This window comes from Mesoplodon bidens, assembly GCF_964165515.1.
Source record: "Mesoplodon bidens genome assembly, chromosome: 4".
Classification (NCBI taxonomy): Eukaryota; Metazoa; Chordata; class Mammalia; order Artiodactyla; family Ziphiidae; genus Mesoplodon; species Mesoplodon bidens.
Genome location: NC_138160.1, coordinates 49,686,776 through 49,710,141, shown reverse-complemented (window position 1 = coordinate 49,710,141; position 23,366 = coordinate 49,686,776). Strand labels below are relative to the sequence as shown.

At 37.0% G+C, this 23,366-nt stretch overlaps 1 protein-coding gene across 1 annotated transcript in view; it reads right to left on the bottom strand.

Moving 5' to 3' along the window:
• ZSWIM6 (zinc finger SWIM-type containing 6) overlaps positions 1 to 23,366 on the bottom strand; it is a 209,648-nt gene that overhangs the window by 6,745 nt on the left and 179,537 nt on the right. The window contains exons 5-11 of the mRNA XM_081233380.1: positions 17,903 to 18,082; positions 12,826 to 13,002; positions 12,410 to 12,556; positions 9,082 to 9,228; positions 7,769 to 8,029; positions 3,719 to 3,854; positions 486 to 643 (exon numbers count right to left, since the gene is read on the bottom strand). Of these exons, the coding sequence (XP_081089506.1) occupies positions 486 to 643; positions 3,719 to 3,854; positions 7,769 to 8,029; positions 9,082 to 9,228; positions 12,410 to 12,556; positions 12,826 to 13,002; positions 17,903 to 18,082 (1,206 nt within the window). The remainder of the gene's footprint in view (positions 1 to 485; positions 644 to 3,718; positions 3,855 to 7,768; positions 8,030 to 9,081; positions 9,229 to 12,409; positions 12,557 to 12,825; positions 13,003 to 17,902; positions 18,083 to 23,366) is intronic.

Sequence of the window (23,366 nt, the reverse complement as noted above, 5' to 3'; positions counted from 1 at the left end):
TGAAATGTTCATGGATGGCACAGATGTTACAACTAAGTGTCCCAAGGTTATTGCATGTCTGTGAATCCCAGCTTCAGGAAAAAGATACACTGAGACACACCCTCATGACTGAAAGCTCATGTGAACCAGAACCAACATGAGACAGCAAATAGTTCTCTCAGGTTCCTGCTTTTTTATTTCTGGTGAATATTTCAGGGAGAAGAAATGTAACCCAACTTTCTAATCTGCCTCTGAAGCTCACCCACCATTTACATGGCATGGTAACTAAACCCAAACTCTGCCAGCAGCAAGTTTAATGATGCAGTTAAATAAGGAAAATGTCGGCTCACATGAGTAGCACCTGTTTTGCTTCATAAGCTAACATCTAAAGAAAAGGATCCCTTACAACATAAGCACCACTATTGAGAATCTGATGGAAAACATGACCCTTAAAATAAAAAGGCAAACTAACAAAATAATCATGAGGCCTCAGGACAACCCCGTACCTTTGGCTGCAGTGAGCATAGTGGATGCCAGCTCGCACTGCTGGGATTCTATGTGGCTTAGAGTGAACCAACGAGGGTACCGGTTGGGAACAACGGATGCCATGTGGTGTGGACGGGTGAGGTCTCCCGCTGGAGCAGTGGATTCCAACACTAGCAACCTGTAATGACAAGACAAGGCAGGCGGCTCTTAGTTACCACTTGTCCATCACCCTGGCCACAGGGACTGCCCAGAAGCCAGAGGAGCAGGTAGATGCTGGGAGAGATTGTTCGGGTCCTCGGTGAGGGAAGAGCTGGTACAGCTACACTTTGCTGTCTGGATGCTAAAGTTACCTCGTTAATTGCCCATCACCTAACCCTAAGAGGTTTCCTTTCTTTAGCATCATTCAGAAAACGGCAACATTCAAGGAAATTAAGACATGTAACAATGGAGAGGTTTGAAACACAAGTCTTAATGTTTACCTACTGTAAAATTTCTGAATCTTTTCACTCATTAAAAATTAAAAATCAAAAGAAACTGATAGTCAAGTGGATATTTAAAACTGAGATTACAACCGTTAGGAATCAGTGTAGAGCTGAGACAAATAAGTTTAACTTATTAAAACAAAGTAAGAGGGAAAGTAAAACAAAAATGACTTCTTTCCATATATTCATACTTTCTGCATAATTAGTTCCTCATTACTTCAGAAATTTGTAGTTAGAAAATGTTCTATCAATCATATCAGGGATGATGGATGCAAATGATCCAAGTATTTGTCCCTTGACAGTCTTGCATAAATTCAGCATGATTTCTTACTTTAATCAATGTATCTTTAAGAATATGTTGACAAATAAAGAACAACTATTGAAACAAAGCACATGCTTGGCGGTCTCTTCCAAATATAAATAAGCACCAAAGAGATTAGTAGAGTAGCTATAACTGCAATAATTTTTTTACAATCATCAAAACACTGACCTTCCCTCAAGTACACCAGTGTTAGGGACTGTGGAGTAAGAGCTGGGGACCAGGAGAAGTTAGCATGGTCAGGGTGTGATGCTGGGCTTGGGGCCCTACCCAACAGCAATTATTGCTCTGGTAAGCCAAATCCCTCATTCCCTTTTCCTTTTATCTAGGGACAGAGATGTTAGCATTAGAATGGTGGCAATTCAGTAGTAAGAATTTTGGTGGGGTTGCTATTTAGCTTTTTAAAAACCCAGACTATCCCTATGTTCACAGGCAGATCCTTCCAGAGTTGCTGTAGAGCACACTAGTCAACGTCCCTGGAAAGATGAGAAAATGATTGTGAAAATGCCCTTCTTCAGTATCTCCCCTCTCTTTCTAGAAAGACTAAGAGGCAAGTAAGCTACCTGTCTCTTTTCCTTCCTATTCCCCTGGCTGCCTTGAGATGCTCTAGTAGTTCACACCACCTCCCTCCCATGGCCATCCTTTGGCTGAGGGCGTGTGGCAGGCAGAAGAGAAGAGGTGGAAAACAATTCCCCTGTGTCCTGCTGGTGTCCCCCGTGAACGAACTGCCTGGGCAGCAACCAAGGGTGGACATAAATGAGCTTGTGAGTGTTAGAAAAGCAAGCCTCCCCACCTGAAAGATACCTTCACATGAGCCAGAACCACAGAGAAACCTTAGCTATTTTACCCTTAAACTTTACAGTAACTGTAGCAATAGCATCTGGTGGCATCATAACAGTATCCCCTTCCCTTTACCACAGGAGCAGAATTGTTAGGATTTGAGTAAGTACAGAGCTGAACATGTCTTCATCTGATAACTTCCATTTCAGCTTCCCAAAATGGGAATAGGAATGTACTTATAAAATTGTGCTCTAAAATACAAACCAAGTGGTATAAAGTAATTTGGTGGGGGACTTTTGCTTATGTTAGTTATTTTATTTTTTGATATTTTAAAAACAGACGAGAGAACTTTCAAGGTTTCTCTGATATGTTAATGAGATTTCATGTTGCCAAGGAAAGCATGTCAAATTAAAGGATGTCAGCCTCAATACACAATGACACACAGGTACACATATACACACACACAAATACAAACACACTATTGCTGCATAAAAGAGGCCTCCTGCAACTTATAAGCTATACTCATACAGGAAAGGCATTGTTTTTGAATCCATTACACTGGCTGCAGAGATAGTATCTTCGATGAAAAGTTTCTGTGGAATCAAACTGTTCTCCAGCACCTCAAGCTTTTAGGTGTGTAGGTGGTTTGTCTTTAGGTGGCAATAACAGGGTCTAATCGGCACTTTAACAAAAGTGTGTTAATTAAAGAGTTGCACAACAATGTAAATGTACTTAGTGCCACTGAACTGTACAGTTAAATATGGTTGAAATGGTATGTTTTATATTATGTGACTTTTACCACAATAAAAAAAAAATTTTTTTAAGTGTGTTAATTTAAAAAAAAGACAAAAGGAAAAAAGCTCATGTTTTAAGAAAGGTAGATATTCCTTTCAGGTCCTTAAAGTTTAAAAGGCTATATATAAGACTGAAAAATTTAATCTTGAGTTCATTAAAAAATATTCAGCTAGAACAAATTCGTGATAAAAATAATTATTTTGTGAACTGACTTTTTAAAAGGAGGGTGAAAACAGAAAGGTCAGCAGCAGAGAATGTGTTCTAATTGTTATTACTGAAAAGGAGGGACTGAGGGGCGGATGGAAACAAAGCTGAGGCGAACAAATGCTGGAAGACCCCTAGATAGCGATGCCTTCAACACTAGATACAGCTCCCAACTTCTCTCATCCTCCAGTGGAGCATAAAGGTGTTTCGGTGCTAGGATGGCTTTCCTGAGCTACTGATGGAATGTGTAATTACAGCCGGTGTGAAGGCCTCTCTCAATTACTATATTCAGTCAAGTATACGTGTTATTTACCACTGCTTCAAAAATCTATTTTTTTCTAAACAGTTACGTTATTTAGGAAGGTTTCAACTGTTGCTGCCTTGTGGTTAAACTTGGCCTGAAGTTGTTCTCTAGTCCCAAATTCTAGCTTCAAGAATAAGCAGGATAAAGCCACCATGAACATGAGTGACAGCAGACGAGAACACCATTCTTCCCTCACTTGAAAACAAAAGCCACACAAGCCAACAAACCGCCACCACCACAACCCAAGAAGCTTGTTTTAGTCTTTCTGCTGCCTACAAGAAAAATGAATGAATGAGAAGTCAGTTAACAGCCATTTTTCCCAGTGGGGGATTTGGATTGCCTCTGCCCGGCGGGGCTGTGAATACGTACCGCATTGCTCTCAGTGCAATTTTGTATGCCAATTCAGCATCATGAGGTAGGAGAGAGGTGAAGAGATACTTGGCAAATGTGTGCATTGGAACGCTCTCCCGATGGATTATTTCGCCTAAACCACTATATGGTCCGGCTGTAGGAAGAGAGTATACACATTTTACATTCCTAAAAAAGGAACTAAGACTTCTTGTAAAGTATAGTTTAAATTTTTTATGTAAAGTTATAAACAATGCTAATCTAGTTAAGAATGTAATCTAAGTGACATAGTAGAAACGAATACAATTCTTAGTAAAATGATTCTACAGGGTAGAGTATACGATATCAAATTCACTTCAGGAACAATTCCCTGTGCCACAGCTAAAAGGAGAATCACAGAACTATGGGGGCAGAACTTTTTCACATTATAACTGCTTCAGAGAAATAAACACTCCAAAGCAGGAAACCTCACTGAATTTAAGAAAGACCCTATCTCAGTGTGTGATATCTGAGCATCCAGATTTTCAAATACACAGATGACTCTACAGCTTAACTTTGGAACCTGCCCCAGCCCCAGTCAGTCTTAGGGGCACAAATAAGCCAGGTTTCCAGAAAAGAGTTCTCTGTTTCAGGGGGAGGGATGGGGAGGAGTCTGAACCATAAATCCCAATACAAAGACTTTAAATATTGTTGCTTCTAATAAGCAGAAATAGATATTAATTCTCATAAAGGATTAATAATAAAAGACCAGAATAATACTCACCGTAGGCAAAAGAAAAAAAAAATTAAAGTAACTGATTCTACCACTATTTGGGCTTCAAAAGACCAATTTTAAAAGTAAAATTATATTTAAACTGTCAAAATTCATTTCTTAGTAAGTTGTGACAGGCATGGCGGCAGAGCTGACTTCCCCTGTGTGCTCTCTGAATGCTACCCTAAGAAGGACGACACCAACTTTTAAAATAAATTTTGAAAGGAAACCACAGTGGTTAGTTCAACTACCTTCCGCTTAGGTGCTGTGAGGTTTTGTGACTGTGAAGTGTTTTATAAATTAGTTTCCATGTCACCTTTGGGTAACATCGGTTTCATGACTTCTAGAATTATGAATCATGACACTACTGCTCAAAGGACATAACACATTTGTTTTCCATGAGAAAAATAAGTCTGGTGAAGAGTTTAGAATGCAAGAAATGCAGTTCAGAGGAAATGGTGAGAGGAGTTACTGAATTGGGCACTGAGTAGGAGCATGATACATTTTAGATAATTTTAACAGAAGTTGTTTTTAAATTTCATTGTTTTATTCTTTGGTTGGTATTTTTGAATTGTTCCTTATTAAAGTACTTTGAAAGTCATGTAAATAACTTATTTTTTTACCTAGACAAACTAAAATCCATCCTAGATTTCTAATTTTATCAAATCTATTAAACTTTTTTTCTTTTTTTGTCTTTAAGACATTTAAAAATGTTTTAGCGATCTGATATTCTTCAAAAGCTGATAAGGCATTACAGTTTTACCTTTAGTTCATATAATGAGGCCAGATTATTTGTTATATTATAGAATGTTTGCCCTCCCCCCAAATTCATATGTTAAAGCCACAACTGTCAATGTGACTGGAAGATAAGGCCTTTATGGAGGTAATTAAGGTTAAATGAGATCATAGGGGCCTTGACCTGGTCCAAGAGAATTAGTGACCTATGAGAAGAGACAGAAAGAGTGACCTCTGTCTCTGTCTTGTGAGGGCTCAGGGAGAAGGCAGCCATCTGCAAGGCAGGAAGAGGGCCCTCACCAGAAACTGAATTAGCCAGCACCTTGACCTTGGACTTCTCAGCCTCCAGAACTGTGAGAAATAAATTTCTATTGTTTAAGCCACCTAACCTGTAGTATTTTTTAATGGCAGCCTGAGCAGACTAAGACATTAACTCTATTTTTTTAAGGACTAGTTATAGCAAACTTGTATATTTTCCATCTTCATTTCTCTTCCATTTCCTTTCAGTGTTTCCCTTGTACCATCAAGTTCCCTTTTTATACTATGCAGGGAAGGCCAGGATGCATAATCAACATAATAACACCTCCCAACAAGCAAAACATTCAGTCAGGTATCACAGAATTATTTGTTGATTAATAGTCAGTGTTGGGGAGGGTGGGAGGGAGGGAGATGCATGAGGGAAGGGATGTGGGAACAGATGTATATGTATGACTGATTCACTTTGTTATAAAGCAGAAACTAATTAAAAAAATAAATAAATAAACTTAAAAAAAAATGGAAAAAAAAAAATAGTCAGTGTAATGCCTGAACTCTGGTGTACTGAAAAATGAAAAACTGAAATTTGAAATCTAAGTTCCCCAGAAGTGCTTTTCCAATATGCCAATTGATTCAATGTGCCCATACTGTGTCCAGAAGTGATTTAACACTCAGCAACAAAAGACAGGGTTACTGCTTCCTCTTTTTCAGATACCTGAGTCTGCTAACTAATTTGCCCCTGAAATTCACAGAGTATAAGTGTATGGAGACCTTGGTGCCCAGTGCAGTCATCTCAATCATGGAGCGCTTATCTTTTGGAGTTTATAGAAATGGTCCCTTGGCTTCCCCTTGGACTTCTTCCTGTCCTGCACCAACCACTCTTTGGGGCCTAGCAAGGTTGGGAAAAGAGAGGAGGCTGGGGTGGGTCATCAGCACTCCTTACAGAGCACAGTTCTCAGTAAAATGTTTAATGGGAAGGTGTGGACTAATCAAAGACTAAGACAAAGTTAAAAAATATTCATGAGTAATAAACACGGAGACATTTGAAAAGGTAAGTGATGAACAGATATCAGACACTATCAACTTTGAAAACCACACATCCTCATCTTTTCCCTCAGTATAATGAAAATCAAAAGGCAGTTACCAAGAGTTACTAAGAGCCAGCATAGAAAAGTTTATGGCTAATGATATTGCTTGTATCAAAAGGAAATATATGACAGGAAACTAAAACAGTAATGAAAGGATCAAGATCATTTGAACTTTGTCAAGATGGGCTTTTATCTTTAGGGAAAAAAAACTTCAGGAGAGTGCTTCAAAAAAACTATTAGGAATTTTTACCAAAATTAAGCATGTTTTATTCAGAAGAATATTTCTCCTTTAAGGTGTACTTCTAAAACACATAAATGTATAATATATTTAATGAAAATATTTTTTTTCAAATAGATCTTGATGTTTGGACATATAAAAAGTTTTGAAATGCTATTTTCTCTAAATCCCTTCCCTATATATAGCCATTCTGAATATAAGATGAAGATACCATACTGTATGAGCTTATTAATCACAGAGAAATCCACAGAAATAACACACATGTACTTGAGAGACAGAAGCAGTTTAAAAGATTTGACATCACCTAAATCTGTGTAAAAGATCAGGCTACCACATTAATTACACTTATTCTTTTCAAGGAAAAAAAAAACATTAAAAAAAATAATGCCATCCAAAATTTGTTAGGCCCTTTAGCTCTTGACCTTATAGAAAGAAGAAAACTAGACTTTGCCTTAATGATTCTATGAAACCTTTACTTTGATGAATGTATACCTAATGTATTCTCTGAAATAATTAGCGCAGTGGAAATTCACTTCTGCAGTCTTTGGTCCTTTGTCAGCATGTGCAAATGATATGTTCAAAACCTAGACGTCAACGTAACAGCCAATAATTTGGAGGAATACCAGCCAATTTCCATTTTATTACTTAATTGATCAAGCAAAGAGGAATATGGCTACCAGCAATAACTCACTAAATATCAAACTTGCATTCATCTCAGGAACAACACAGACTGAATAAAAAGTCCTTTTTAAAGCTGGTGGCATTTAAATGGGGCTCATTTCTAGCAGGTTATCTTACATGACCACCTAAATCAAGTGATAAACATGTAAACATCTAAACTTGTTTATTAAGTGATACTATTATTTGCAAAGTGAACATGCCTATGACACTCAGTGACCATACCAATCAAGATAACCACCATATTAAGTGTACTCCCAACATAAGAAAGCTGAGTGGCTAAATAAAATGGGCTAAACAAGTGAGAAAGTTCTTTATCATACTACCTTCTAATAGGAAGACTGCTTGCTTGCGAAAAATTTTCACCAGTGTGTCATCCAATTCAATTTCCTGAAGCTTGGAAATGAGCTGCTCCTCATTCCGGCAAACCTTCTCTTGGGTATACAGCCCATCAGGCATAATACGCTGCTGTCCCAGCCCTATTAGGGCTACTTCCACAGCTAGCGTTAAATAGGATTCCCCTTCTTCTAAGAATTTGTGTGCAGGTAGATGCTGGTATTCCAGAGACTTGCACTGTCCCATATTCTCTGTCACAAAAGAAATCAGAGTTCAGAAATGACTTGCAGGTACCCTGATAAGTACGATCTATTTTACCTAGTACTCTTAAATAAATTATTGACTTAACTCCAAGAAAGCCAGAAAACCATGTTTCTTAGGTTAAAGTACATAGTTTTCCAATATCTTTTAAAAAATGACCATGAATGACTAAACATTTATGTTCTGGGGGATAGAATATTACAAATATTTTTCTCTCCCTAAAGATGAATCACCAAAGAAAACTATAAATCTAAGAAGAGATACTAAGCATACCTAAGAGTAAATAAATTTTTAATTAAACAAGAGTAAAATTACATGATGACTGCAATAGTTATCAATTTTTTAAAGCCTGGCGTTAAAAACATTTTTCCATACTTTTATCACAATGTTGTAATTTATAACAAGAACAGTAGAGAACATATATGTAACTCAATTTCATGGTCCTTTTTGTTATCAAAGAGTCATCAGTTATTACAAGAGAAGGATTCTTTGAGGATTCTCTTATCTCTCTTAAGGTGTTTCTATTAGAAATTCTTAACAAACTTCAACTGTCCAACTCGCAAGAAAAGTGAATTCAAAGTCATACCATACCCTCACCCTCCTGATAGAGTTTGGGTCACCCATAATCCATGAAGGCAACCACCACAGGCTAGATGCTTAACTCTCCAAGCTAATCCAGCCATGGGAGTAGTGAAAGGACAATCCTTCTTCCCTCCCACATGATGTACATTCTTATTTTATATCTTTATGCTGGAAAATAGTCATAAATGCAGATAAATTCTTAGATGTACAATCATTGACTAGAAGGGAATAAATATTTTTAGGTTCTTGACACATGCTGCCGATTGTCAACTCTAATAAGACTTTTCCCAGTTTGTAGGAGCCTGCCTGAAAAGTGTGAGCACCCTTTCTTGCTAACTGCTAGTACTGTTAACTATATGGATTCATAAGACAAACTGTGAAGAAAAACAGTGACCAATGATGAACGCCATTCAGGGTTTAGGGGAAAAAAAGCACATGAGACAAATGTCAATGGTTTTACCTGTAAAATCTGAGAACACAGGGAAGCTTTCATCATCAGTGCGGCAGGCTTCCATCAGGCTGCTGAAAAGAGTGCCCACGGGGTCCAGGGGGTGTCCAACCCAGCCCTCCAGATTGGTTATTGAGGTTATGCTTTTATGGGGTAGCTCTTTGTAAGAAAAGGGAATTGAGACATGGAGAGAAGTAGAGGACAGAAAGGCTTTACCATTTCCAGCATCCTGACAAATTAATACTAAATTCAATTTAAAATTCCTCTTTCATTAAAAAACAAGGGTACATAAAATCCCCAACTTGTGAACTATTTTAAGTTCTAAAGGTTCATCTGTGAATCAATATAAATGGTGCTAACTTCCCAAGACAGCTCTCAAACATCTATTTAATTCATATGTCCATTACTACTTACACTATTAAATTATGATGTATGAGGAAAATGAATTCTAAATTTTTACCTGAGAAGCTAAGGACAACTCTCCTCACTTCCTAGGAGTGGCTTTAGAGAGAACTAAGAAGTCCCCCTGGAATTACCATTGGATAACTAACTCTACAACTACGTTAAGAAGATACTCTCAGAGTCAGTGCTCACTGGGTTATCTAAAATGGAGTCTAGAAGGCAGCTGTACCCTGGGTCGGACTTGAACTTCTGTATGAATATTTATTAAATTATTCCCCTATCATCTTATAAAAATCTTCCTTATCGTGGATCTGTAAGTCATTTAAGAGAGGACCTTTGCCACAAAGGGGAACTATAGCAGAAGATAACATATAATTTGGATGAAACATATCCTTTTCATTTTCTTCATGTAATGTTAGAACTTTCAAGTTCTCAAGTTAGAGTGCTGAGAGAAAAGCTGCAAATATTTTAAGGTATATTCCATTATCGTAAACAATGCAATACTTTACATCTAAGTGTTTACTAAAGTTATAAATAATAGTGGTTCCTTCTTAAAGGAAACTATAATAAAATCTATATATAATATAAAATATACAAGAAAAATATTGGCTTGTAAATAGCTAAAAAGCCATTCTGCAAGTTCAGTATTCCTTTAGAAGTCTTCTATTTTGGACTATCAACTATTAGTACATAAAAATAAAGCATGGCCTAGCACAATGTATTAAAATTTATAGAAGGTGGGTACTAGATTCCTTGGAAAGGTCTTTCCCTTCAATTTCTGTCACTGGCTTTCATATACACAACCAGGATGAAAACAGAAATATGAGCATTACTCTTAGGAACAAGTCTCTCTCTCTCTCTCTCTCTCTCTCTCTCTCTCTAAACACATATATATATTTATATATAGACTTACTGTGGTGATCATTTCAAAATATATAAATATGGAATCATTATGCTGTACACATGAAACTAAGATGTTATATGTCAATTATATCTCAATTTTTTAAAAAGTTGACATATCATGCCAAATAATATTGAAAATGTACAAGATACTTCATTTACTAATCTTGGCCCCATAAGAAATAACTGTTGGGCTTCCCTGGTTGCGCAGTGGTTGAGAGTCCGCCTGCCAATGCAGGGGACACGGGTTCGTGCCCCGGTCCGGGAAGGTCCCACATGCCGTGGAGCAGCCGGGCCCGTGAGCCATGGCCGCTGGGCCTGCACATCCGGAGCCTGTGCTCCGCAACGGGAGAGGCCACAGCGGTGAGAGGCCCGCATACCGCAAAAAAAAAAAAAAAAAAAAAGTACTTCACTCTCTCTTAGCCTGAGTGTTTCAATCTTTTATACTTTTCAGAGGTAAATGTCTTTTGGCCATAGATTGTGTGTGTTTAGGGGGAGGGAGATTTCAGAAAAATTTTGCAAAGGGCCAAGCAACATATTTTGTAAATACAGCTGGTAACCAGTGATGATATGACAAACACAAAGAACTGGACAAAGTAATGATTGTTGGGGATATCACATTCCAATCCCATCTGAGCTCCCCCTTCCTTGGTTCCAATGGTAACTTTGGAATTTTCTTTCATCATATAAATGCTAATGTTAACATTTTTAATACTTCCAATAATATAGAGGATATCAAAAATTACAACAAACACTCGCTCCAATCTCCAGCCCACTTCAACAACTGATAATTTTTAGCTGTACCCTTGATGTGTGTAAAATCACCCAAGGAATAAAACAAAAACATAAGCAAAAAAACACCACAGCTAAAACTACTTCTCTCTGAATAAGATATAAAATTCCAGAGTAAAAATAAAACAATCCTACCAAACAAAAATTAAAAGATTTACACCTACAGAAGAAAAAGAAGTGCACGGATTAATCACAAAAAGCATACATATATCTTTCTTTTGATCAGGGCCTATGCACGTTACAAGCCTTTTGCAATTACTACTACTAAGTAATGCTTACTTAAAATTTAAAAGATTAATAAACTGAGATAAAGAGGAGTTAAATGTGTCCTGTCAGTTGACAGCTCATCGAATGTTATTTTACAGAATTTGAAAAATCCAGTTCTGTTTTTTTTTTTTTTAGCTTTCATTGGAGTATAGTGGGGTTTTTTTAAGATTTTTTTTGATGTGGACCATTTTTAAAGTCTTTACTGAACTTGTTACAATATTGCTTCTGTTTTACGTTTTGGTTTTTTGGCCATGAGGCATGTGGGATCTCAGCTCCCCAACCAGGGATTGAACCCACACCCCCTGCATTGGAAGGCGAAGTCTTAACCACTGGACCACCAGAGCAGTCCCCAGGAGTTCTGTTTAATCGCTTTAAATACATATCATGTCCTGATGTACAAATTATTACAATTAAACTGTTTTATAGTGCTTCCACACTCTGTCAGGCCCTGCTTTCAGTGCCTTACCGGAATTAACTAGTTTAATCTTTTCAACAACTCTAAGAGACAGGTCCTCAACCGAGCCCCATTCCATAGTCAAGTCAATGCCTAAGGTCTCCCAGCTGGGACCTCCTGCCAGGATTCCAACATAGGCAGTCTACCCCCAGAGCCCTTACTATCACAATTAAAATGCTCTTTCACAAAATGAAATATCTGGCTAACTTGCATTTTAGATAATTCCGACATACGACATAACTCAAACAGTAAAAAAAAAAAAAAAAAAAACCTCCCCTTTAAAAAATTAACCAACCTAAGAAACTTGTAAAAAAATTTTATTTCTTACAACATTCAACGGGTGGGGGTGGGGGGATGCCTAACATTTCTCATAGATCAGCTATTAAATATTTCAAATGAGTGGTGAGTAAAGCCATCACCATGGCTCTAATTTTAAAAGTTCTCTCTCCCAAAAGAGCATAAAACCTAGTGACATCATCACCAAGAATCCCATTCCAATGGAAACAGACTCCTTCACACATTTACCTTTTTTTTGAGTTCGGAACATTTCCAGCTGTTTCTGTTGCTGCCGTCTTAACGTGTTAACAATAGCTATTGCTAGTCTCAGTGCTTCTCTGGGGTACCCATGAGAACGTAATGCGTCTACTCGTGCACAGGCTGTAGGAACATGTTCTACAACAGAAAGTTAAGGGGGGAAGGTTGCCATTATCAGATATATCTATAAAAACAGGATTTAACAGTAAGATGTTTTCCCCTGAAATACTATTAAAAAGATACAAGAAACCATTTCTGAACTTGGATTTGAATGAAAAACTCCTATTGCCAAGCATTCATCCATCTCCCATTGAATCCCTCAACTCTCCTCCTCCCACTCCAATAATGCTATAGAAACTAAACAAAGAAGTAAGTCATGGAAATGTCTTTCCGGTTTAGCCACTTACCATGCCAGAGGGGCCACCCGCGGGAGTCAAAGAGGGAGTTTTCAGCGTCGTCATGGTAACAGTAGTTGGTGTACAGGTCACTGCTGATAATGTGCTGCAAGTGGCTATCCTGCCAGTGGAGATCGCACGCCTCGATGGCTCGGGTGAACACTGTCCGATGTGGCCTGTTCGATGAATCTGTTTTTTCCACAATTCAGAAAGCCGTGTCAGCTATTGTTCACATGTGAATAAATCAGTCATACCATACCATTCTGTGGCCAGATGTTCATGAACACACCCACACACATTGTCCTGCACCCGCTAAGCAGAAGGATGAAGGGTGAATATTCTCATGTCTTAAGTACTAGGAGGCAAATCAGACCAAAGAGCCACCATTCATTCACTCACTTGTTTTATCAAACACAAACACTCTGCAGCCATCAGAGCTAAGGTTAAAGGCATCCTGCAAAAAGAATCGTCAAGTCTAGTTTCCATGCCAAATACACTGAAAGGAGGCACTCGGCACAAAAATCCCATGAAAACTCACTGCTCCCCACTTCTGAGGTGCTGTGGTGGACTGCCCTGATGGGATCAACAGCTCTCACAAACACTATGCAAGAGATGAGACACCAGCCATGGAACCTTTCAGGAAGATGCAATCAGCCTTTAAAAATACGCAGAAGGGTTGTGCTTTTGGTTGTATTTTTTAACTATATTGTGCGGTTTTGCACAATTAAAAACTATTATGCTTCTTGGGATATAATGACTAAATGTCACTTTATATCCCAAAGGGCATAAATGCATATATTTAACATTTCACAAAGCCACACAACATAGCTACAAAACAAACCAGCGCACTTACCTTGCCCCTACAGGCTGCCTCCTGACTGTTGTGCAGGTTCCATGACTGGTGTGATGTCCCCAGCATAGTGTATGCCAGGGCATCACAAAAGAGCAGAAGCACACACTCCGAAGAGGGTTCAAGTTTCAGGACCTGACAGAGAAAAGAAATGTTTGGGGAATAAAGGGTATTTTTACCCCAGCCTCTGGGATTATTCAGTTCTTCTGGAAAAAATCGTTCAAATTCTACCTGCACTCCCACCCCTTCGGTCCCCAACTCCAGACTTACCTTAAACTGTGGCAGAAACCTTAGAAAGAGCCTCAGCTGACAATCAGGGTAACAAACTATTTTTATTTATGTGTGCTTTATTTAGCTCAAGTATCACCCCTCACTGTTCTGAGGCTTAACTAAATGAGAAGTAAAATCTGGAGCTTCCTTAGTTGGTAAAGTTTTATCTTCCTCTCCCTGGAACTTTGGCTAAGCACAGACATAAAGGAAATCATAGAAATCAAAATACAACTGAATCAAGAAGAGCTCTGAAAACTCATCTAGACCAACCCCTCTATTCTGCTGATGGAACTGAAAATTGAGAGAAGTAAAGTGACTTGCCAAGGTCACACTGCCAGACAATGGCAGTCAAGATCAAAACACAGATAACCTCACTCCAAATTCAGCTATTTAGGCTGTTCTGAAAGGCTTTTGAATGGTCTTTAACAGAAAGAGACATTACTTCAGCTTGGTCTCAGGTGGACTTAGACATCTGTATTTGAATGGCAGACGTATCAAAATGCATGGATGACATAATTTGAGAGGCCTAAATACTGATGTATCTGTTCTGGCCCCTGCCCAGACTCCTTGTTAGCAGCAGACAGAGGGACACTTTGCAAATGGGAAGAGTTGGCCCTACATTTAATAGCCTTTGGAACCTACCAGGGCTTTTTGCAGAGTAGAATAAATATACCCCTACTCAACAAGAAACTGGTTCCATGACTTCTTATAGTCAATCAAGCAAATATTCCAAAGTCCAAATCTCACACGTTTTTTTTTTTTTTTTTTTTTGCAGTACGCGGGCCTCTCACTGTTGTGGCCTCTCCCGCTGCGGAGCACAGGCTCCAGATGTGCAGGCTCAGCGGCCATGGCTCATGGGCCCAGCTGCTCTGCGGCATGTGGGATCTTCCTGGACTGGGGCACGAACCCGTGGTCCCCTGCATCGGCAGGCAGACTCTCAACCACTGCGCCACCAGGGAAGCCCTCACACAAGTATTTTTAAATGGCTTTCTAATTTCATTTATTTTGTTTAACTCAAATCATAGAAACAATTTAAAATTAAAAGGAGAATTTAGAAAGCAACGTATTATTATGCACTTATTAAAAGAATGAGAGTTCTGTCTGACCCACTGTGGTATCAATAATAAAAGCAAGATGTGGGTATGATTCCACTGAAAAAATTAAAATCTTAACTTTTCATGTTTGTATGTGACTGTAAGAGCATAACGAAACATACAGGACATACACCAGGACAGTGGTTAGCTCTAAGAGTCTGATACAACCAACTGTAACAAAAAAGACTAAATACTATTGGTATTTAAACGAAAATGTAAGATACAAAGCTCTATAATAGCATGGAAACAAAAAAAAAACCTACATAGACAATGACTGAAAAGATATACAAACAAAAATTGATTTGATTAAGTATCAAAATTATGGTCAATTTTTATCTTAGATATCTGTTTTTTTTTGACTTTTGCAATAACAGAAAATAGAAACAGATGATCTTAATCAAATTGTTGAGACGATAAACACAGGGACATCCCTGGTGGTGCAGTGGTTAAGAATCCGCCTGCCAATGCAGGGGACATGGGTTCGAGCCCTGGTCCAGGAAGATCCCACATGCTGTGGAGCAACTAAGCCCATGCGTCACAACTACTGAGCCTGCGCTCTAGATCCCGTGAGCCACAACTACTGAGCCCGTGTGCCACAACTACTGAAGCCCATATGCCTAGAGCCTGTGCTCCGCAACAAGAGAAGCCACCGCAATGAGAAGCCCGCGCACCACAATGAAGAGTAGCTCCTGCTCACCACAGCTAGAGAGAAAGCCCATGTGCAGCAATGAAGACCCAACGCAGCCAAAATAAACAAACAAACAAACAAACAAATAAATGATAAACACTAATTTGTAAAAAATTTTAAATAAAGTATAAAATAATATTAGTTTTTTAACCCAAAAAGTTTTTAAAAGGCTGTCATTCAGGTATATTTAAAAAACAAACACACTACTCTTTCTAAGGGTGTGGATTCTAATGTTGTCAATTAATTCTAACAATCTCAGAGAAGACAGGGCCTGATTTGTGCTTCACTTTCACTCTGATGTGCAAACACATGCAATTCTGCCCATGGTCTGTACCACATGCACTCGCTGCCCAGCTGCATGGCCGCTGGGCTCTGCTGTCACCAAAGGCTCTCCCTCTGCCAGCCCGCTCAGCCCTCCAGCAGAAGTACTGCAGGCTGAGCACCCGAGCCCCTCTGTAGGTATGTATCTTCTGACAGCCCCTCTGGAGAATGTGGGTGTTCTGATAAAAGGAGGCGCCCTGGTGCCTTTAAGCACAACAGCTATAAATATTGCCCTTAGAAACCAGTCCTGACTTCATATCCCTGGGCCAAACCATAAATGAAATGAACTCTTTTTTTCCGGAGGCTGGACCACTTCCTAAGAGTTTTCTAAAGCCTATGGAATATTCATATTTAACCAAGGGGAAAGCAACCAAATGGGAAGTAAAAAAGTAAACTGTAAAATGTTAGGATGGCAGTCAAAAAAGCAGGTGGGGAGTGAAACACAGAGAAACCTCCAAATATAATAAAGTTAAAAAAATCAAATTTATTGCCTATGGAGATGTAAGCATACCTTTTCCTAGCAATAGAAGAGAATAAATGTTGAATTGTTAAACTTGAAAATTCTGAGCTTCTGGAAAAAAACTTGGGGTATAAGGGGTAGATTTATTTTCTTTGAAGTTATTAAATAAAATCATCATGGGCAATAAAGATACGACAGATTTCAAATACTGAATTCCCAAGGCAAATATCTCTAGACAAAGGAGAGCCAGACAATCATCTTTCCCAAGGCCTGAAACTTCTTTTTGATTGGACAAGTCCCTATGGAGTAATACATATTATTTTCTCTCTTTGTAGAGACTGAAAATACTATGCTAACATCACATTTCATTCTCAGCACATTGTCCAGCTCTTTCTAGGAGTACCAACTCCAGATGGGGCCAGAAAACAGAATGACAGTCTTGATTCCTGAATCCTTCTGATGTCATTTCACTCTCACCTTGCATCTATCATAACTTTAAAGTCTTCCAAGTTTTCTCAAAAAAGGGGGAGCAGCAGCACAAACTTACACAAGAAGAGTGACAGAGTTAGTGAATGAAATTTTTATTTGCAAGAGTTAACTACTTTAAAGATTTGGTTCTGAAAGAGAGGAGAAATTCTGCGGTAGCCAGTGGGGACGATGGGGGCAAGGAAAGATTTTTTAACATGAGAGAGACTTGAGCTAAATGGGTGGGTCCAATAGAGAGGGAGAAGCTTAAAAACAACAACAAACAAACAAACAAAAACCAGTACAGAAATGAGAGAAGATTCTTAAGAGGCTATCTGAAAATGTCTGGGAGCATTTCTTAGTTGTCCAAAGACCGGAGGGCACTATTAGCCTACAGTAGGTGGGAACAAGGATGCTAGACAGTCCTTCACAATAAAGAATTTTCCTGGTCTGAATGCCAGCAGCACCCCATGCTCCTACAGCCCCAGTCATTAAATGTTTACTTGCTATATTCTAAAACTAAGAATTTTTAACTGATTAAATTGTATAGTAGCCCAAATATGAACTGACCAACAGATATAAAAACACACAGCTCCTCAAGCCTCTCAATATTTTGTTTTACAATATACTACCCACCTATTCCATGATTTTTTAAAATATATTCACACTAAATAATTAATAGGCAATTTTAACACATACTAGTAGTATATGTATTATATCCATCTGTATTCTGAGAATATGAAAAAAAGTTATAGAAAGGTCTCACATAAAAATTAAAACACACACACACATTCATATCAAAACATATTTTAAGTCCGTGAGTTATGGTAAGTTCTTAAGTGAGTAAAATAATTTTCCCAAATCTATTGTAAGTTACTGTTATAAACGCAGATGCACAATTAGGTAGATACAAAGTGAGCAGACTACCACTGTGTACTCACCTTGGTGAGCATTTGCACCCTGAGGCAGAGCATTGGTTAAGTTAGGTAATTCACTGCCATGATTTCCATCTTCCCATGGACAGACATCAACACCATTCCACTTTTTCAACTGTTTTAGCCAGCTGGCCTTCTGCTCCAACTTGCAGTGGGGATTTAAAACTATACACATCCACAGAGCACCTAATTTAAAGGGAGAGAGGAAAGCAAATTTTTTAAAAGTTTACAAGTGTCCAATCCTAATAGCTAATGATAAACCCTTTCAAAATGGACCCAAGTCTGCAGCTGTATAATGCAATTCTCCCTCGTCCAAGCAACAAATCTCACACAGAGGTTAATGTAAAGAGCCCAAATTTGAGCCAAAGAATCCAAACACTGTTACATATAAAGATGAAAGATATTTCAAATGGTAATTGTAATCACATTCCTACTTGTGTGACATTTTGGGCAAAAGTCAATAAAGAATACAACCTTAAGGATCAATTTGTTACTTTAATTTACAAGCAGATTTTATTCATGGATGCTGCAACAAACCACTCTAAATGGTTCTTCTGTGCAAAAATTAAATTTACTTTTAAGAGTATCTTTTTAAAATAAAATCATAAAGGCATAACAATGGACACAAATAAACTATTTCCCAGTCTCCTTATAAGCATTTCAAACTTTATTATGCTCGTTAATTAGTATGCATATCCATATATCAACAGATCTTTTAAAAATAAAATTTACTTAAACATGCTTCCCTAAATGATTTAACTAGGAATTAACCTTTATATAAATGAAATTACTAAATTTATGTCTTTTTGTGAATGAAATCACTAAACATTTATCAAAAGTTCACTTGCTTTAAAATGAAAAGACAACCTGTGGACTTGAAGAAAATATTTCAAGACAATGCGACTGATGAGGGCTTAATTTCCAAAATACACAAATATCTCATACAGCTCAATATCAAAAAAAAAAAAAAAACACAAAAAACAAACCAATCAAAAAAGGGGCAGAAGACCTAAATAGACATTTCTGCAAAGAAAACATACAGATGGCCAACAGGCATGAAGAGATGCTTAATGTCGCTAATCATCAGAGAAATGCAAATTAAAACTACAATGAAGTATCACCTCACATTGGTCAGAATGCCCATCATCAAAGTCTACAAATAGTAAATGCTGGAGAAGGTGTGGAGAAAAGGGAACCCTCCTACACTGTTGGTGAGAATGTAAATTGGTACAGCCACATATGGAAAACAGTATGGAGGTTCCTTAAAAAACTAAAAATAGAGTTACCATATGATACAGCAATCCCACTCCGGGGCATATATCTGGAAAATATGACAACTCAGATTCAAAAAGATACATGCACCCCAATGTTCATAGCAGCACTATTTACAATGGCCAAGACATGGAAGCAACCTAAGTGTCCACCAACGGATGAGTGGATAAAGATGTGGTATGTACATACATACAAACATACACACACAATGGAATATTAGTCAGCCATAAAAAAAAGAATGAAATGATGCCATTTGCAGCAACAAGGATGGACCTAGAGTTTATCATACGAAGTGAAGTAAAGTCAGACAGAGAAAGACACAATGTTATATGATATCACATTTGGGATCTATAAGTAGTACAAATGAACTTATTTACAAAACAAACAGATTCACAGACATAGAAAACTTATGATTACCAAAGGGAAAAGGGAGGGAGGGATAAATTAGGAATATGGGACTAACAGATACACACTACCATATATAAAATAAACAACACGGATTTACTGTATAGCACAGGGAACTACAGTCAGTATCTTGTAAACACCTTTAATAGAAAAGAATCAAATATGTATATATATTTTTTGATTCTATATATATATAACCAAATCACTTTGCTGTACACCTGAAACTTACACAATATTTTAAATCAACTATACTTCAATTAAAAAGTTCACCTGTTTTTCAAAGGAAAAGCCCTAATGAATTTAGAAGGTATAACTCATAATTTGAAAAATTAAGGTACTGATAAAATGTATCATTCCTTTCTACATTTTTCAAAAAGATAGCTAATTCAAGCAACTATTTCACAAGTTTTAGAAGTTCAAGTTTGGGAAGTCCCTGGTGGTCCAGTGGTCAGGACTCCATGCTTCCACTGCAGGGGGCATGGATAAGATCCTGCAAGCTTTGCCATGTGGCCAAAAAAAAAGTTTTTACTTTACCAATTTCAAAACAAGACAGATACCAGTACTTCAAAGTCATTCACAACACTTCTTCTTTGAAAAGGTTTGTATGTGTATCTGTGTTTATTTTAATCAGTTGTGTTAACCAAGTGAATAATACAGGTAAGAATGGTCTGTTTATGTTTTGTTTGTCCAAAAGAGATGCTTTTCATTCTTCCACATTTAAAATTAGCAAGCTTCTTCAATTAGAGACTCTGTTATTTTAAATATCAAATAATGTTTACCAACAGAAAATAAACATAGCCACAACCTAAGCCACAGATATTTATAATTCACATTTCTATATTTTAAAATGCCAGTCAGAAACAAAAATGTGATAGATAAAGATGGAGTAAAGCCCACTATGGCTTATCTCTCCCCATAATTACAATTAAAAACTGGACAAAATACAAAAAGCAGCAATCTGAGGACTCTGAAAAGTAAACAACAGCAAGCGGTTTGTGGAAATAAAACTTGAAGAAATTTAAGTCATATGGGGGTGACTTCCTGTTACTTCCCCCCCCTCTCTTCTCTCCTGGCTTGCACATAAGATTAGCCCCATTTGGGGAACTATGTAGAAGGCATATAGAGCAATAACTTGAGAGAAACCTCATTTACCTGGTGAGAGGATTGGGAAAAGGGAACCCCCTGCCACTCAGAAGCTAGAGAGGGAGATCCCTGGATATTCTGTACAAAAATAGGCATAAATACTGGTCACACCTCACATGCATGAGACTGCCCCAACGCAGCACAGACAAGGTTTTGAAAACTTTACTGACATTACCCAAAGAAGGTAAAACAGAACTCAAAGTCTGAATATATCCTATTGAATGTATGCTTTAAAAAAACAAAAATTTCTCTGGAGGATTATAATAGGACCTAGACTCTTACAATTCAGTATTTAAAATGTTCAGGATCCAAAATTACTTGGCTTACAAAGAAAAGGGAAATGTGATCAATTCTCAAGGGAAAAAACAATGAACCAGATGTTAGAATTATCAATCAGAGACTTTATGCAACTGTTATAACTATGTTCCACCAGATGAAGATAAACACTATTGACAGAAATGAATACAAACTACAAAAAAAGAACTAAATAGAAATGTTAGAATTGAAAAAACAATATCTGAAATAAAAAATTCACTAGATAGGATTAATAGTAGAATGGATATGACAGAGGTGAAAGTTAGTAAATTTGAAGATAGAAATGATCTCATCTGAAGAAGAGAGAGAAACAATCAGAAGAAAATGAACAGAGCCTTAAGACAGGTGGGAAAATATCAAAAGTAACATTTGTATCATTGGAGATCCAAAGAAGATGAGAAATAGATACAGAAAAACTCAAAAGAAATAATTACTGAAGACTTCCCAAAATTGAAGATATGAATTTACAGATCAAAGAAGCTGAGCTAACCAAAAAATCCATGCCCAGTGATAATCAAATCACTGAAAACCGAAAAGAAAAAAATATTGAAAACAGAGAAAAATGAAATGCCGTATAAAGGAGAATGACTCAAATAATTATTCTTGTCAGAAATTATACAGGACAGAAGACAGTGGAGCAATGTCTTTAAAGTGTTAAAAGAAATGGAAATATCAACCCAGAGTTGGCAGAATATCATTCATGAATGATGGTGAAATGAAGGCTTTCTCAGATCAGGAAAAACTAACACATGGATTGTTCAAGAGACCTGATGCTAAACACTGCTGACAGAAATGAATATGAACTATAAAAAAAGAACTAAATAGAAATGTTAGAATTGAAAAAACAATATCTGAAATAAAAAAATTCACTAGATAGAATTAATAGTAGAATGGATATGACAGAGGTAAAAGTCAGTAAACCTGAAGAGAAATAATACCAGAGGGAAACTTGGAACTCTATGAATAAAGGAAGAGGAACAGAAATAATAAATACCTAAGTAAATGTCATGGACTACTTTTGTCCTTCTAAGTTCTTTAAGATAAGTATGACTACTGAAAGCAAAAACGTGAACATTGTCTTATGGTATTTTAAACATATGTAGATGTAATACACATGAAAACTATAGCATAAAGGAGGGAGAGTAAAGGGACCTATATGGTTGTTAGATTCTACATTCTTTTTTAAGTGGCAAAGTATAAACTCAAAGTAGACTGTTTAAGGTTAGGTATATTTCTTGTAATACTGAAACCATTAAAAAAATACAAGGAGATACAAACAAAAAGGACAATAGATAAATTAAAATGAAATACTAAAAAAAAGTTTTAAAATAATCCAAAGAAGGAGAAAAGAAGGCAGGAGGGAGGGAACAAAGGAACAAAAACAGAGAGGATAAATAGGAAACACATGATTAAATGGTAGACTTACACTGAACTACATCAATAATTATAGCAAATGTAAATCATCTAAACATACCAATTAAAAGAGATGGTGAAATCAGGTTGAAAAACAAGACCCAACTCTATGCTATGTACTAGAAACCCTCTTCAAATATAATGACATAGATAAATTAAATGGAAAAGGATGGAAAAAGATACACCATGCAAACACTTTCAAAACAAAGTTGGAGTGGCCATATTATTATCAGACAAAGTAGACTTTGGAACAAGAAATGCTATACCAGATAAAGTGAAACATAACATGATAAAAGGGTTAGTTCTACAAAAAACATAACAATCCTAAATGAGGATGCTGCACCTAACATTAAGACTTCAAAATATATGAAGCAAAAAGTGACAGAGCTGAAAAGAGAAACACACAAATCCACAGTTACATTTGGAGATCTCAATACTTCTCTCTCAATAACTAACAGAACAAGCTGACAGAAAATTAGCAAGGATAAAGAATATCTAAAACAATACTATCAACCAACTTAATCTAACTAACATTCATAGAACACTCCACTTAGCATTAGTAGAAAAACAAAACAAAACAAAATCTTATACTTTCTAAAATGCACAAAGAACATTTACCAAGGTAGTCCATATTCTGGGCCATAAAACAAACTTTGACAAATATTAAAGAAGTGAAATCATACAAAGTATATTCTCTAATGTAATAGAATTAAATTAGAAATAAGTAACAGGATGATATTTGGAAAATCCCCAAATATCTGGGAATTAAACAACACAATTCCAAATAACTCATGAGTAAAAGAAGTCATAAAAGAAAACAGAAAATATTTTGTTCTGAATGAAAATGCAAATAAAATATATCAAAACTTGTGATCTACAGCTAAAAAGAGTTTAGAAATTTATAGTATTAAATGCTTGTATT